Source organism: Catharus ustulatus, chromosome 2 (genome assembly GCF_009819885.2).
Source record: "Catharus ustulatus isolate bCatUst1 chromosome 2, bCatUst1.pri.v2, whole genome shotgun sequence".
In the NCBI taxonomy this organism is placed as follows: Eukaryota; Metazoa; Chordata; class Aves; order Passeriformes; family Turdidae; genus Catharus; species Catharus ustulatus.
The window spans coordinates 113,332,384-113,350,370 of NC_046222.1; the positions used below are offsets into that span (position 1 = coordinate 113,332,384).

Sequence of the window (17,987 nt, forward strand, 5' to 3'; positions counted from 1 at the left end):
GCACCTGGAAGAAGGTACTGGTTGTCATGATTTATGAGCAGAGTTTTTTGACATGGACTGGCACCCACAAGAAGCCAAAGCAAGCCCACTATAGCCTGTTCAGAAAGAAGAAAAAAACAGGAGTTATAAAAAAAAAACTCCATAGCAAGACATTTGAATGCTTTCATCTGCTGGAACATCACTCTTCAGGTTAAAAAAAAAAAAAATAGGCAATTTTTGCAATTGTATCTACAGTTTTCACAAGCAAAATAAAGTGGAAAGGAAGCTGTGCTGTTGTATGCTATTCAAGAAGATCCTCAGCAAGACATGCCTAGCAACAGCTGTATTCTGGCAAGAGAGCCACTGAAGTCCCTCCTTTGAGCCTGCTGCTGCTTTACCTCTGGATTCTGTTTGGGATGGAGAAATGAGGAGTGAGAACTGTAATGGCTTGAAACTGTCTTTCCTAACCAGTAGAGAAATTATTCTAGCTTTGTAGTTTCTTGACACTCCTGGAGCTTATAGGTCCTACTGTATTTCTTACCAGCAATTATTCTTCAGCAGAGGGATCCACATTGAATTTTTTTTTTCTTTTTTTTCCCCTAATATAAACTCTCCAAAATATGAAGGCCTTAAGCAGGAAACCTCTCTGCTTTTCTAGGAGTTTTCCAAAATATGGCTCAGAGCAGGACTCTGAAAAGCTAAAGACACAAGGCCTTTCTGGAGGTCAGTGACTGCTGAGGGGTAATGGTAGCCCCAGGTGTGGGACTTGGGGACTCTTTTCAGGCACAGGACAAGAACATTCAGTCCCTTATGGGAGCCCTTTTGGACTCCTTTGTGAATTGGGAACTTTGGGCTGTCAACTAAAATTGTTTTTTTTACCATGTATCATTAAAATGAAAAAAACACAACACCATAATCAAAGGCAGTGTGGTTTAAAGAGAATCTGGAAACAAAACACTTAATATTAAGATGTGCATGGTATGAACAGATTTAAAGCTCCTAAGACAGAAGTCTGTAAGAGGAAACAAACATGTGAATTCTCACATTTAGAGCCACCTCTTTCTCTTTTATTTTTTTCAATTAGAGATATTTTGTTACCTAGGATGTTTTCTTATGACCTATATCTAAAAACAGTTAAGCTTCTAAAAAATAAATTATCTTTTGATCTCACAGAGAGGGCACAGTAAAAAAAGTGTTCATAAATGCAATTGCTAAAAAAAATAGAAATTATGAGCTTCTAGAAAAGTTAGGCTTGTAAAACAATTGTTGTAGTTTTCCTTTTCATTAGCAATACTTGCTGTACACTTGTGATAGTTGTCTCCCACCCCAGTCTCTACTTCTGAAGAGGAAGGAGTGAAAAATACTTGCTGAACAGCTAATTTATCAGCCTGACATTACCATCTATCAAGAGGAAAGGCCTCCTGTTAGGAAAATCAAGATTATTGGTCCAGGGGTTTTGTTACCTCTTGTGAAATGAGGGCAAGTTTACAATCTACACACCTGAGAGATGTTCTGGACGTTTTGATTCCCAAGTCCCATACATCACTTGTTTTTCTGCAGCTTCTCTGGTGGTTGCTGTCTTCACTGACTCTCTCACAGTCCTGCTGCTAGAGCCCATTCAAAGCAGAAAGGATTTGGGTTTCTTTTCCTTCACAAGCTACGAAAAAACTCACTACAAAATTTTTATACTCACCAGTTAATCTTAGATCTCACCATATACGTTTGAACTCAGCACCTTACAAAGACTCCAGAGACTCCAGTGTCTTAGGGCTGCTTGCAGCAGGAACATGCAGACACCTCCAGGGGTCCTGCTGCTGAGCTGTAAATCGGCAGATGGGAGCCCTGGAAGGCAAAGGGCTTCTCATGGTAATGGATAACCCTGAACAGGTGAATGAGTTCAGCTATGTGATGAACAAGGGCTTAGCAAAAAAAAACCAAAAAATAAAACACAAAAAAAAAACCAAAAAAAAAAAAAAACCCAAGAAAAGTGTAATTAACAAGAATTAGTGTTTTTGTCTTTTTCTTCCCAATTAAAAAAAAAGTCAGAAATTGAAGGAAGGGATTTGTTTAACCTCTCCCCTAAATAGTCATATTTACAAATTCTGTAAAAGTTCAGAAACTACAACCTCTCTGGTCCTATTGAGAACCTCCTGCTGATGTTTTTTTATTGTGAAGGAATGGTAGTGTGTAGTCTAGGTTTACACCATTGTGGCCTAAAGGACATATCCAATTAATGTGATTTAGATTCCAATGCAATCAAAATTTCACTCTGCAGCACAGCAAAATATGGACAGACCTATTAATGAAGAAATATAGGTGTGTAATCATATTCAGCACTTTGTATGATGCTTGCACGATAACACTTAGTGGAATGATTATGTCCAGCCCTCTCAAACTTACATCTGCTGAATTCAAAACAGACAGCATTTGTACATTGTATCTTCATGATTGTATGGATGCAAGATCTGATGACTTGCCAAAAACTTCAATAAACTATTACTCAGTGATGAGATTAGAATTTTACAATTCCCAGGTTGCAGCTATATTACAGAAAATAATATTTGGTTTTGCTTTGCTTTTTTGTTTGTTTGTTTAATTTTCCCTAACTCACTATATGAAGCTGGACATTTACATTATGTTAAGGGAGTACAAGATCTCAAGATGCAAGAATATGTATGGAAACTGGAGGGCAGATAGCAGTAGTTGGTGATTTGTGCATGCAAGGAAGGAATCCAGAGGAATCTCTGCAGTTCACTCTCTTCTAAGAGAATGCTTGCAGATCAAGGGTAGATGACCATATGATCAAGTCACACAGCTGAAAACAATTTGGCAGCTTTTTCTTTGTGTTTTTGGGTTTTGTTTGTTTGTTTGCTTTTTCTCCTTAATCATATTTGCATGAAGGCTTTCAAATACTGTTGAATTGTTTTAGGACTTCTCTGCAAAATGAACAGAGATTCTACTGACCTGCTTGCTGGCCTTGTCAGATGACTTTGGCAAAACAAGTGGGTCATTGATTTGTTTCTGTCAATGCTGATCTGTCACACCTAGGAAGTTACCAGCTCTCACAGCCCTCCAGTCGGAAGACTGATGTTTTGGCAGTGTTTTTTCTCAAATGTGAATGGAAGGAATAGTATCTAATTTCTGCGTGAGAGATTTTGATTGCATCTGTCTTGACCTTTTATAATTTCATTTTGAGACGTTCACATTACAAATAAATGGCATAAGTGTGTAGGTACTGCCTAGGTATTTCCTGTACATAAGTTGTATAAATGGCTTACATTGCACAGGAAAAGAAAGTCCAACATTTCAGTGCACTTAACATTTTCAGCCTTTTGGCCCTCAGTATTACTAGATGTTGAACACAGCTCTCAAACACTTCCCTGACATGTCTTTGAGACATCTTCTAAAAGGAGGTTGCAGAGAATTTTTGATTATTATAGTTGCTGCCAACAAAGAATGGTTGCTGTTCACTGAAGAATCCGTCACATCAAAGGTGAGGAAGGTGCTCTCGTGCTGCATGGTAACTTTTTCAAGTAATGGTGCAAGTGGAATCTCAGCTGACCACAGAAGATGGCATTTCAGCAATCACAAAACATTCTCTGTTTCCTAATTACAACTAGCTCGTTCTCAGCAGGCTGATGTTTTTAATGAGAAGTTATTCACTAGGAATTTCCTTTTTTTTTTTTTTTTTTTTTTTATGTTTGGAAGTTAGACAGTGCCCTCTGCTGGGAACAGGCTCCCCTAGCAGTAGTTTGCAAAGCGCCCCAAATGTTGACAATTTGTGAAAATGAACACAAAATCTGTGTTTTGCTGAAGATATTTGCTGGTTTTAAGGACCCACATCTTGTTGTGGTCCCTTCTTTCATTCTGCTCTACTTGGAAGAATACTGTGCAACTAAAACTGGTATCAGTTTGGATGGCAAAGAGCTTTTGACTAATTAAATTTGAACCCAGTTGGCTTGAGCCGACTGTGTAACTTTTTCACAGTGAGCAGCAGGAACATTTAGTGCCATACATTCCAATTTTTTCAAAAATAAACTTTATACTGTGAGAATATATTCATCAGAAAAAAAAGAGTGATAGAGGAAAATGCAACTGAATTTACTTCTTACGTGTTCTCTTGCATGTCTGTATTGCATTATTTCACAGTTTAAAAATTTATAATTATACTGAGAAGTCAAAAGTGTTATTTTTCTTTTTATCCCTTCTTTAAGTTGTTCGATTTTTCTTTTTGTTGTTTTGAGGGGATGCCAATAAAAATAACAACACTGTGAGTTTCACTTAATAGTTCTATTCTGATGCCTTTGGATGTTTCCAGGGTCCATTAAAAATTACAAACCAAAAAGACCACAACAAACAAATCCAAACCAAAACAAAGCAGTTTACCCAGGATGTAACCTGAATTTACATCGTACAGCAAAGGGGACAGAAACAAATTAATTTCCCTAGTAGTTTAATTGAAAACATTTAGTAAAATTAAAACATTATATTAAAATCTTTCAAAAACAGAATATAAAACTGTAGTAATCCAGCATTTACAGAAAAATTTATACTGATGGTATAGAAAGAATTATATATCCAGTCATGAAACTTTTATGACTTTCAGATCTCTTCTCCAGTTTTTCTCAGCACAGAAAACACATGGAGAGAAACAGTTGCCTAAGGTTAACTGTGAGGGATTTCTATTAATTGATTGACAAGCTGTTTATACCTTAGCTCAAAGATGAAGCAAAACAGCTCTTGTATTTACTATATGTTTCATGTTTCCGACAAATCTGCAGACTTTTAAAAGCAGATTGTCCATGCAGAGCAGCTGCTCAGTGCCAAAACAGAGATTGCCTGTCTGCTCACTTCGAAGGTGAATTTCTAGGGAAAAATGCAGCCCCTCCTACAGCACACACTCACTCTCATCACAGCAGCTCTGGAGCAGAGATCAAGATGTGCTCCCAAAATGCTCTGTCCATCCATAGCACTGCCCTGCAGCCAGCCTTTATTTACATGTGCCTGCAGCTGGAAGCCTCTTTGCTTCACCAAGGGAGCTCTGTGCCTCTGCATGGAGCTGTGAGTGCTGGAGTAACAGAGCCCCTTATTAATGGTCACAGCTGGTCATTAGCTGATCACTGAATCTTCCTGGATGGCCACCTAATGAACATCCCACTGGCTTATTGTGAAGATTGGTCAAGATAGACAGCACAGGTAATTTATAGCTGTAGCCCCAGCATGCTAATGGCCTTCCCTGAGTAACTGCAATCAACACAGTACTACTAAGTGGCATTACATGCTTCCTAATTTATTTCTCTGTTTATTTATTTCTCACTATTTCATGTGAATGGAAACTTCAGATTCTATGCTTAAAGATATGTTTGCATGTTTTATTTAGGGGGAAAACTTTAAGAATTTAATAAGAAAAACTAAGGAAAACAACCTTAATCTTAAAAACTCCTTTAAAGAAAAAAAAAATTTAAAATTGCCCTTATCAGAAAATTTTTATTTTAAAAAACAAAATCTATGCTCATGGTATTCATCTATAAAAGGCTGAGAAGCCCACTCAGAGCAAAAATCATCTCTCAGGGGTAAATGTTAGCTGCAGGAGCCTGGATAGCTTTGATAGTTCAGCACCTGTGGTGTCTAATCTCTGTGAATCATGGATAAATTGGCCAGAAGTTATAGTCTAGCTGTGATCTTGCCAGCTCTTAAAAGCTATAAAGTTTCAACCAAGCCTTGGCTTAATAGGAAAGCTCTGGAAAAAGCCCAAGAAGTGGCAGTGATGCATTAGGTAGTACTCTTCTCTCCAAGTCTGGAAGATAATACCACAGGGGTTGTCCAATTATCACAGAAGCCTGCTTTGGCTTTAGAGATGCAGGTACCTTCTCCCATTTCAAAGAGTGCACAGATTCCACTGTGGCCAAGACATTCATAATACTTCATCTTTTTAATATTTTTAAATTTTTTTTATATTCTTCATATTTTTCATTTTCACAAGTTCAAGTGTCATAATTATGATGCTAAACCAAAACAAAAGCAAACCCCCAAAACCCAACAACCCCACCCACCCCCACCCTCCACTTGGTGTATACCTGCAATGCAACTGCTATAAGAAGCTGGGTTTCTGTGGCAAGGAACCAGGAAATTTATCATGTTTCAATACAGGTTTTCATGCACTTGACCCACCTTAAATGGTGTCCCCATGCTCATCTCATTCCCAGCAAATGACTTCAAGATTGCAAAAATCTTTCCCCCAGTGATTCCAAATTGCAATTCTTGAGCTGTGAAGAGATTTGGAAATTGAGTTTCTGACCATTGCTCCCTGGGGTGTGAAAACAGGAGCTATGTTTGTCTCTAGAAAGAGAATATTTGCCCTCTCATTGAAGATACCCATCTTACATTTGGCAACTTTGCTCCAGAATATGTGAGATTATTATTAAAAATTCTCATTATTCAGACATTCCATTTCACAGTTTTTTATAATGAATGTGTCCCTTCTCTCCATCCTGGTTTCAAGTACTGGAATACTCTTGTCTACTTAGCAGGTATTGCTTGCAAAAGTTATGGCAGCAACCATACCTTCCTGAAATGACAAAAAGAAAATGAGTTCCTAAAGTTCCAAAACAGATAGTGAAAGTAGCAGAGATGGTACTTGCCTTGATGTTGCACATTTGGAACACAAATGTTTGATTCATACCTTGCATAGCATGGATGTGAAAGTTCAAGCCAGACAGGGGAGTCATTTATAAGACATTTATTGAATTACTTATCTTCTTGTTGCACAGAATCCTGCATTTGTTTTCACGCTAAAAAGTAAATATGATATTCAAATATTAATGTTGTGTGTTTGAGAAGGACCAGGTCCTGATCCAAAACACTGTATTTTTGAGGAAATTAATTGAACCCAGATGGACTTATGGCATCTTGGTACAGGTGAAGTAGTGCTAACAATGTTTTTTTCCCAATTTTTTGCCCAGGAGCTGTGGTGAGTCCACTTTAAAGTCCAAAAGAAAAAAAAAACCCTGAAAGTGTCAATAAAATATCAATTTGGTCTCAGAAGTAATATAAGCTCCATGGAAATACTCTCTCCAGGGGAAAAAAGACCTCTGCTTAAATCCCAACATTTCCTTAAGTTACTGTGTAATTATCCCCTAAAAGAATGCACATGGTACTTTAAAGGAGTTGGTGCATGTTGAGACAAATCTCCTTACAGCAGTGAATGGGAGACCTTCAGCTGTGTCTGTCCTCTTGCTTTACCCAGTCTTACCAAAACACAAAAAGTGTGCAAGTTGCCATTTCAACCTGTGTATGTGCTCAAGATAAGGCCCAAAGCCAAGTGATACAAACACAATGTAAGATTCTGTAATGAAAGTAAACAAAGCGAAGACATATTAGGTTTTTAAATTCTCATTATAAAGATTAAATAAGTACAGTAATTTCAAGATTATAAGCCACACCATTTTGACTAAAATTTTGGTCTGAACTCGGAAGTGCGGCTTATAATCAAGTGTGGCTTATATATGGACAAAGAATGAAAAGTTGCTGTTTTAGTTTGGAGGACAGGTGTCTGCTGAGAAAGGCAGGAGCTTCTCTTTGAAATGGAGAATGTAAACCCCCTCCCTCCAAATTATTATAATTTTGGAATCAAGGGGCTTTCAGGCAAAGATATGGGAATTAGGAATAACAGTTCTTTACTAGGGAAATTAAAATAGAAATACAGTACTACAAAGAAACAAACTCCAAACCCTGGCAAAGTCAGAGTACAACCTGACACCCTGTCAGGCAGGGTGTTGGTAGCAGTCCCATTCAATGGTGGCTGCATCCTCCTGCAGTGACAGATGTGATTCAGTTGGAGCAGTGCTCCTGCAGAAGGTGCAGTTTCCCTCCGGATGTCCAGTGGTGATGTGGAGAAATCCGGTTTTCTTCTGGAGTCCAGTGGAGAAAGGGGCTCCCTTAGTGTCCCAAAACCTCTGTTTTTATCTTGGTAAGAAATGTGGGGCTCTTCCCCCTGACTGGAGCAACTTCCAATGGGATGCAGTAATTTTATCAGTCCCACAGTGGGACTCAATGGCCATTAGCAGAAAATGACTGGCTGGAGGAAGGATGGGTTGTGAGAAGATAAAGAACAATGCCTGGTTTCAATGGATGGCCCATTAGCAGAATATCTCCCACGGAGATAAGGATCAATGCCCCCACCCTCAACAGATGGTGATAGAACAGATACCTTTTATCACACCCTGTATTGTAACCCAAGACAGATGCTGACACCCAGAAGTGCAGTTTATAATCAGGTGCATCTTATAATAGTGAAATTACTGCAATCCTGTACATTTATATGAAATTTCTGTTCCTTGCTGCATGTTCTGCTAATGGTTTTTCCCATTCTAATGGTTTATAATGTTCAGAATTAGTTCACATTTGCTTTTTTCAAGTTTCAATGCTTAAAACTTTCCTGCTAAAGTCGTTTAGCAATGAGCACATCTTTCTACCAGATATCCCTTGGGAATAGGACTCTCCAAGAATATACCAGCTTCTTTGCAGAAACCATTACAAGGCTGAACTAACACAGATGTAATTGCACCTAACTTTTATCTTTTTCAGAGAAAACAGAAATATTTTGTTATGTTAGCTCCTTTTGAAAAGACGTAGTCTCTGATATCCCTACCAAACAGAAAACTTTTTGAAAAAAAAAATCCTGTTTTTACATGTAATTTATTTTCATTTTTATTGTATTTATTTTCAGAAAATGTATTGAACCTAGTGTCAAGAAAAGCAGATACTCTTGGAAACTTTCAACAGCTTGGAAACTGAAGAGCTCTTTGAGTATTTTGGTTTTCAAAAAGCAATTGATTTTAGATTTTGAAACAAACATATTTTCTTACATTCTTTGCAACAGGCGGTTCTGCTAATCTAACCTGCAGAGCTTTCTTTGGATACAGTGGAGATGTCAGTCCTTTAATCTACTGGATGAAAGGGGAGAAGTTTATTGAAGATTTGGATGATAGTCGAGTCTGGGAAAGTGATATTAGGTAAAATAAAAAGGTTTTTTTCTCTTTTTCTCTATATTTTTTGATAACTAATGTTGTACTTTTTATCGCAGACTAACTAAGGAGCATATTGGGCCTGATCTTTGTTTTTGCATCATCCATCCTTTTTAACTACATCAGTAGAGAACAGAAAAATGTCCTCCTCAGCCAAATCTGATGCTAGAGACTTACAAAAACAGAATAACTACCAAAAAGAGCTGTAGTGTTGACCAGCTGGAGTTTACCTAGTGACTTTTTCAAAATATGGCAATCTACAAAAACAACCAAGAGGACACCCAGTAAGATGAAATAAAGAAAAACAAACATCTTGAGAAAATCAGATCAGAAAAGTATTTTCAAACATGAAATAAATGGCTAAGTTTTGCTTACTTAAATAAATGGCAAAATTTGACTTCCCTTTTGGAATGCTTTGATTTCTTCATGAAAAAAACTGAGTTTCCTGGGATGTTATCTGGTTTGTGAGAGCCAAGCATCCTGTTATGTGGGCTGCTTATATCTGCTGAAATACTTGTTTTGGAGAGAATCTGGCAATTCATGCCATGTACTTCTACTGCTCCTAAAAGTGCTGCCTAATTTAGAAATTAAGGACAAAAGTGGATTTGTATTGAGAATTACATGCTTGACATAGCATACTAAATCCTATCCAATATGAAGGATCTGCTTGGATCTAAAGAGATTCCTTTTCCATTTATAACTATGTACGTATGAATATCACTGTTTCTATGTACCATAGAAATTAAAACTGAGAAATTCAGGCAAATCTCAGTGTGCATGCTGTGGTTTAACCTCAGCCAGCAAGTTCCCCACAGCCACTCACTCCCTCCCCTTAGGTGGGGAGAATTACCAGAATAAAACTTGTGGGTTGAGATAACAGTTTAATAACTGAGACAAAGTGAGAGATTATAATAATAGCAATAACACTAATTTTAATAGTAAACATATATTATTAATAATAATTATATTGAAAATGAGACATAGAGGAATAAAACCCAAGACAAAGAAATTATGCACAATAGGATCACATTTAGAAAAGCCAGGAGCACCACAGAGACTTTCAAAGTCATCATCCCCAGATATATGCTAAAAGGAAGTGTATGTTACCCCAGTGTACTTCAGGTTTATTCTGTAGAAGTCAAGACCAATACAATAAATGGCATGTGGCAAATAAGATCAGATGTATTTTCTGCTTAAACTTTTCCCAAGTCCTTCAGCCAGTAACTTGGCACTCTGATGACTGACCAAAAAAATGACAAGAAACCTGTTACAACTTTCTTGTTTTGTGGAGGGAGGAGCAGAAAAGCTCATTTCCACTTCATTTGTCAGGCCTGGAATAATTTGTCATTTGCTTTCCTGAGTTCCTGAAACCACTGATGGTCTTCTTAGGAGGGAAAGAAAGTAATGGGAAGACAGGTGGAGTCTTACACAGAAAGTCTTTCATTTATAATCTGTCTGAACTAGTAGCACCTGATATCAGTTCTTCCTACTGTTTGATAAAACATTATCAAATTTTATAATGCTTTCTAGAAATTCTCTATCAGACCATGGCATGAACACATTGTTTCTGAGTGGCATGTTGAAGAGCCTCAGAAAATGGACAAATGTTGTGTTTGGCCCAGACTCTGGTGTGACTCTAAACCCCCAGAGTTACTATGTTCAGTTTTCTCTCTTCTACCATTCCAAGACTTCATGGATCAGGGTCTCCATCAAAGTGTGCAATGATATATTATCCATGTGCATAACATTCTGCTTAAAAAAGACAATGAACTGCAGCTCTCATTAACATTTACAAAGCCAAACCTCCTCATTAGAAGTGAGGAAGAAAAGGGCATGATATAATTAAATTAAGATTGCATCAAACCATAACCAAATTTGAAGCCAGAGTTGTGAGTTGAGAGTTGTAAGTAGCATTATTATGTCATGATTATCTAAAGCTTCACTGTGGTACAAGCAGAACAGCAGCGATGGTTGTTTCTTTCTCAGGGTTCTCAAGGAACATCTCGGGGAACAGGAGGTTTCCATCTCGTTGATCCTTGACTCAGTTGAAGAGGCAGACCTAGGAAATTATTCCTGCTACGTCGAGAATGGGAACGGACGCCGGCATGCCAGTATTCTTCTACACAAAAGGGGTAAATATGCAGCTTTTCTCCATGAAAGGGTGAAATGTAGGGCTGGTCAGTTTGTAGAGATTCCCTCTGATGCAAGCATGAATTTTAGCTTCCTCAGAATTAATAGTCAATGATTATTTTTCCCCAGGAATTTGCACGACTTGCAAAATGAAAGAGAAACAATGTTGTTAATTATGGTTGTCACTGGAAAAAATACAGTAACGCCTTTTAATTAGATATCTGTAAAAGATGCATTTAAATAATTCATCAACTTTAAAATTAATAAAGGCTTGATAGAGAAAAAATAGTAGGAAACCACAGGTGATACAACTGTAATAATTTTCTGCAAGAAAAAATAAATCAAATTTTAGAAATACCAAAAAGAACCCCTTCCACTTCTATCAGAAATGCCACCTAAACCCCATGCCAGGAGGGGTTCCTGCATAGCCTGACATGGACATTCCTTCCAACACTTTTGTTTAACATCAACACTTCTGAAGTGAAGCATGATGACAGAAGGTTCCAAGATCCTTCCTGTTTCCCCTCTCCACTCACATCCCGTGGTTCCAGCCTGCCTGATGGCCGCAGCCATCTCCCACCGAGATGATTACAGGAGGATGGAGAACCTCCTGCAACTCAAAGCTCCCAGATCCACTTTGTCCACTTTGCCTCCCAGAGGGTGCTCCACATGCCTGGGATTGTCACCCCCCACCCTCCTGCAGCTTCCTGTTGACTTTAAAAAGCAAAGAATAAGGAGGAGCAGTGTCTCCATTTTTCTGACATTCCTGTGCTTTTTTTGGACTGTTTGTAAAAGCGAGCAAACCAGGATCTTACTGTGGTGCTAAAGTACTTGTGGCATCTCAATTTATATCAAAGCAGTGATATTTTCCCTAAATTTAGTTTTGTAGCACGCAAAATCTGTCTAAGCTTAGAAGGAAACCATAAATCAAAATAGTGTGACCAATTTATTTAAACATGTTGTTGAGTACTTCCAATTACTGGAATAGAACTTCATTTGTGGCCATTTTTCTGAACTCTTGTCATTGCTTCTCAAAAGATGCAGATGTGAATTACCAGATGTTCTGCTTAGCCTGACATTTGTCATATTTTCTCAAATTTACTGAGATGAGAAATTAACTTATTTAATAACTGAACCTCAACAATATACCAGCTAGTGTTCATGTACTCTGGTTCAGAGATATTTGAACACACAGCAAGAGCATAACCCAAAAAGCCCACTGAAATCCAACAGCTTATTCTAAATAATCAAATTACTTAATGGAATACTGAAATTGAAGAATTTTTAAAGCTGGAATTACTTTAAAAGCAATAGTTATTTAACTGACACCTATGAAGTCACATGCTGATGGTGAGTCCTTATTTTTAATTCCATGCTAGCAGTAGCTCCAAGATTGTAAACTTGTAGTTATTCTCTGTTCTGTGACCACCAGATTTATAATTTAACTTTGTGCATGCATGAATTTTGCAAGAATATTAGTTTTCTTAGAGAGCTCAGTAAGTCAAACATACCACAGTATGTGGCCTCATGATGACATGTTTAAGAGGGAGTAATCTCAATATTTAATTGCCCTTATAAATAGTAGAAGGACACAGATAGTAGAAAAAAGTCCAATTGTTTTTTTCCTCTTTAAGTAAAGCTGAATCTAAAATAGATCTGGAAGCAAAATCTGTTGTGCCCTCAAAAGACAAAAGGTACCAGATACAAGCCTTCTACACATTTTGCATGTTGACAACTGTTTCAGTGAAATGATAAATTAAGCATGACAGATAAAAATTTGAGCTAGTCTCTCAGGTCTCCCAGGAAGAGCAGTTTTGCACTGCTTGCTTAGTCTCCTGTATATCACCATGACAACCTTCGGTTTAGGTTTCCTTGTTTGGATCCATATTTAGCCTCTGCTAGGAATGAGTTAGCTGTTTATTAATTTCTGATTATTTGGTTGACTTAGAACAATTGGGACCTAACAATTAGGTAAATTTGTTTCCTGAACACCAAGACATTTGCAGATGTATTAGTTTTGGCTGGTTTTCTAGTTAATGATCTTTTTTTCCAGCAGTATAACTACAAAGTGATGAATCTGGAATGTTCACTGCATACCTGAAAAAGAAATTATAATCCTTCTTAAATTTTCTGTGTGGAGCATTATCACCAGGATCAGAAGGGACAGCAAAGCAGGAAACTCTGCTGCTGAACAAAGAGAGTTCCTGGAAAAAGAAGTATTTAGGGCTGAATGCTGCAGTGGGCACTCAGGCACAAAGTTTAAGCCTTTCAAACACCCTTGTGAGTGCTGCTTCACCCAGGTCAGTAGAGCCTCTGTACCCCTAAAATCCAGGGGGAGATTTTAGACATCCCTACACTTACACAGGCCCTGAAAGCATAACAAGTCAACAGTCTAAATCTCCCAAAAAAGCCTGGGTACATCTTCCTTGGTACTCCCCCTGGTCAGCCCAGCAGGGACACACTCCCTCCTCCCAGAAACCCCAGGCAGGGTCCATCAGGGATGGTCCCAGCCCAACCCAGAGCCTGGCACAGCCGGGCAGGGAGAAGGGGATTCTGCTCTTCCCCTGCCATGGCACTGGGATGGAAAGCCAGAGCTCTCCTCTCCTGACATGAGCTAATTCCAGGAGGGGAGCAGAGCACGGTGCCCCTGGACTCCACTTGTGCAGGAAAAGTGAAGACAGTTTCAGCTTCCAGCACTGGGAAAAGCTGGGGCCCTGGTACCTCCCTCTAGTGCAAACACCAGAGCTCTGTGTCTCAGGGAGCCCAGCCTTATTTTCTCCTGAACTTCTTTTACTTCCTGACACCAGTGGAGAAAACCTCTGATCTATGTTTTCTGCTGCCAGCTAACCATTTTTAGAGTCTTAAATTTCCTCAGATGCTGTGCATAGGGAGCATTTAACTTGAAGCTAAAGGCAGTAGAGTATTTTAAGTGTGATAATGCCAATGCTGTTTCCTTTTCTCATTCATTCTGACAAAATTTGTAAAAAAGGATAGGAAAAAGAGAACTATCAGAACCCAAAAGATTTAACTTTCATCCCTTTCCTCCACCTTCTGACCAAATTCGTCACCCTTACCATAATCTAGTGATTTTCTCTTTTGTGTGGGGGAAAAAAAAAATCTACTTGTTTTAATCTAAGGTTGATTTTGTTACTTACTGGTGAGAGGTGCCATTGATCATTCAGAGCAGTTACAGGTTAATCTTCAGCCAGGTAGAGGAGCCTTCTAGAAATTAATTCTGAGAGTGGTACTGACAGCAGCTAAGCAGAAATTGATTAATGACAGACCACAGATTGCAGATGATCTAACAGGTGGATCACAGACTACAATTCTATTTTTTTTGGAAGTTTTTTAATTAAAGAAGAAAAGTTTATAGTCTATCAATCTAGTAGATAAAAATGCAATGCTTAAGGAAAAAGAATGCTCTTCTACAATGTTATTTATTGACAACTATGACTTTCATGCAAAATAAAAATCTTCATAATCTTATTTTATCATAGAGTGTGTTGCAAATATGGGTTATTATCTAATTATATGATTATTTTTTGAAAGTCCTCTCTGTATGTCTGCAAGTAGAACTCTACAGCAAAAGTAATCTTAAATTCTATCTTCACATTATTCTTTAAGCTATATAGATATCATTTTAAAAGTTTAATAATATACTGGTGTTTTTCCTGGGACAGACGGCAGAACTAAGGTAACATGTTTTCATGTATTTTTCAAAGTATCTACTTTCCTTTTTTCCCACTGTCATCTACACAGTATTATCATCTAATTTCCTACCCTTAGCCTCTTTTATGGTTTAAGTTAGTTTTTTCTCCGACATGGGTGTTCTCAGTGGGCATATATGAATCTTGTTGACTGTACAGTAATTTCACGAATACAAGCCGCACCAATTTGACCAAAATTTTGGTGGAAACCCGGAAGTGCGGCCAATATTCCGGGGCGGCTAATACATTAACAAAATTCTAAAAGCTGCCAACACGGAAGTGAGAGCCCGCGGCAGCCCCAAGCCAAGCTGGAGCCCGGCCAGCCCCGGCTGAGGTGGGAAAGCCTGGCAGAGGCGGGGCCAGCAGTGTGGGGGGCGGGCGGCAGAGCCTGAGCCAGCAGGGCGGGGCAGGGAGGGCGGCAGAGCCTGAGCCAGCAGGGCGGGGGAGCCCGGGAGAACTGGGGCTAGCAGTGCAGGGGAGCATGGCAGAAGCAGGAAGGCCGGCGGGTGGGGCTGCCTGGCAGCGGGGGAAGCCCAGCAGAATCGGGGCCAGCAGCGTGGGGGAGCCCGGCGGTGCGGGGGCCTGCAGTGCCGGCCAGGGCGAGGAAACGCGGCGGCGGTGCAGACGGGAGGGGGTGGCCGGCGAGCCCGGCGGCGGGGCTAGGGAACGCGGCGCGGCGCGGCCGGCGAGCCCGCCGGCGGGGCTGGGGAACGCGGCGCGGCCGGAGAGCCCGCCGGCGGGGCTAGGGAACGCGGCAGCGGGGCGGTGCTGACGGGAGAGGGGGGCCAGCGAGCCCGGCGGTGGCGGCAGTACCACCCGGCCAGCCCCGCCGAGCCGTGGCGCTGAGCTGGGCCACCCGGCCCCGTCGGCAACCATGAGCGGGCCGAGCCTGCCTGGCCCCGCCCCGAGCCAGTAAAGCCCGCTATGCCGCGATCCTGTTACTAATTGGCCAATTTGTGAAAGCTGCGCACGAACGAAAGTGCGGCTAATATTCGGGGTGCGGCTTATCTATTGACAAAGACAGCAACATTGTCGAGGCACCGGGGGTGCGGCTTATAATCCGTGCGGCTTGTATTCGTGAAACTACTGTAAGTTAATGAGGGGTAGTTAAAATAAGTTTGGGGTTTTTTTCTGTCAAGGAAAAAAAAAAAAGATTTTCACTGAAATAAATTGTTTAGAGAAAGACCTTAAAATTGCCCATGAAAATATGTTTGAAAAATATGCAAGATAATATTTCCTAGATGGAATGAATCTTGAGGAAAACTGCCTTGTTTTAAACTCATTATTTCTTAATGCATAAACATCATATTATTATTTCCTGTACAATATAATAGCAAATTCTGAATAGAATGTAATTCTGAATTATCTTCATATGGTTATTAGTGATAATGGAATTGCTGACAAACACATTCCATTGCGGTGCCATTCACATAATAGTGTAAATCTGGTTTATTACTTACAGACTGGAATGTGTTATATGCATTTTCAATCAGTTGAACACAATTTCACACAGTGGTAGCGATGAGTGACAATTAAGACTTAGAAGAGAAAAGAAACTATTTCTTTCTAACCTCTGTGAAGAAACCTCAGGTGTTATGACTCCTTTTACCAAAAAGCTTCACAATGCTTCTCAATTTCTCAAAGGAAACTCATCATATGAAATATAGAACAATGAGTTATATTTCAACTTCTGCTAGTTGGACCTGAGTACTTACTCAGTCCAGTGAATGTCTGAGTCTCAGTGGAAGCAAAACTGTTGAAGAACTCCAGCCCACTTGGTCAGTTCTGACCTTACACATGTCTATCTTCCACTCTGTAAAGCATTCGGTTTTTATTCTGCACTGCAGGAAAAGCTTTTCCAAGACCCTCATTAGGTTTTAGAATTGGAATTGAAATTGGATTGGATTTGGTGGAAATTGATTTTTTCATTCACCTGTGGCCATTGAAGAAGTCTTCAAGTTATCACTGAGCTCAGCAATGCCAAGGTTCATTCACCCAGGAGGTTCATGGCAAAGGGCCAAAGGTCAAATATCAGTTCCTTTCTTGTCCCAAACTTGACAAAAAGTGACTGACCTTTTACACTCAACCTCATCTAAAATCAGTCAAGGAATAGAATACTGAAGACCTCTACCTGAAGGAAACTCTTCCTGCGATCATTCTTTTAATCAGTCAGGTTTTTCTCATCCTTTAGAAAATTGGACTAAGATAATTCCAGTAAAAAGATTTGTAAGATTACTTAGCACATGCCCAAAATCTAACTTTCCTCTGACAAATCTTAGTTCTGACAACATGCCAAACAAGTTGGTTTGTTTAACAGATTACTTTTTAAAACAACTTTTGAACAGCTTTTATCATAGTTCTTCCGATTATGTAATGTCTACGTGCAAGTCTAACCTTGATTGGCAAGGATGAAAATATTTTAAAATAAAATGTCACAAATTGTTCCCATAATCCATGCATAACTAAATTAATCATTAATGCTATCCTCAGAAAAAAATTGCAAACAGTATGTTTTATGATCTTACATCGTTGCAACTCAGTACTCAATTTTTTCCCCACATTTTTTGCATCCCTTGGTGCTTCTTACATTCACTTGTTTCAGAAGATCTAAACAAAGTAATAGTGTGGGCTTGTCTGATTTCTGTAGTACAATTGACAAGTAGAAGCTCTCCTATTAAGGAAGATTCAGGTCATAAACAGTTCATTAATTTGGGGAAGATAACCAAAGATTACTGCACTTCCACACCATGACACTTTTTTCCTTCAATCTATATCATAAACTGCCTTTAAAATGTGTTGCTATGTATTTAAATGTAGAATTTTTCAGTAACACTGCAGCATCTGTATTTTCCCGACCTTATCCTCTTTTGAGCTAACATACTGTTGGAGATAATGTAATTGCTCTCCTACTGGGAACTGGTATCCTGCACTTCTCAGCAGAAATAAAAATGCCATCGGTAAGAATATACTTCTATTATAATAATTTACTATCTCTCTTCTAATAACACTGGAAATCCAACAGCACCAAGGCTCAGATATGTTTCCTGCCATACTAATGAATAGATTAACAAGATCCCTGCATTGCATTTGCACACATGTATGCTTATGTATATATTGTCCCAAACCTGACTAGTTCTTTTTCATA

General features: G+C 39.2%; 1 protein-coding gene across 4 annotated transcripts in view; it reads left to right on the forward strand.

Annotated features, from left to right (window-relative positions):
* Positions 1–17,987, forward strand: part of IL1RAPL1 (interleukin 1 receptor accessory protein like 1) — a 695,023-nt gene that overhangs the window by 654,534 nt on the left and 22,502 nt on the right. For all 4 annotated transcript variants that reach the window (XM_033052373.1, XM_033052374.1, XM_033052375.1 and 1 more), the window contains 2 exons: positions 8,861–8,993; positions 10,992–11,137. In XM_033052373.1, the coding sequence (XP_032908264.1) occupies positions 8,861–8,993; positions 10,992–11,137 (279 nt within the window). The remainder of the gene's footprint in view (positions 1–8,860; positions 8,994–10,991; positions 11,138–17,987) is intronic.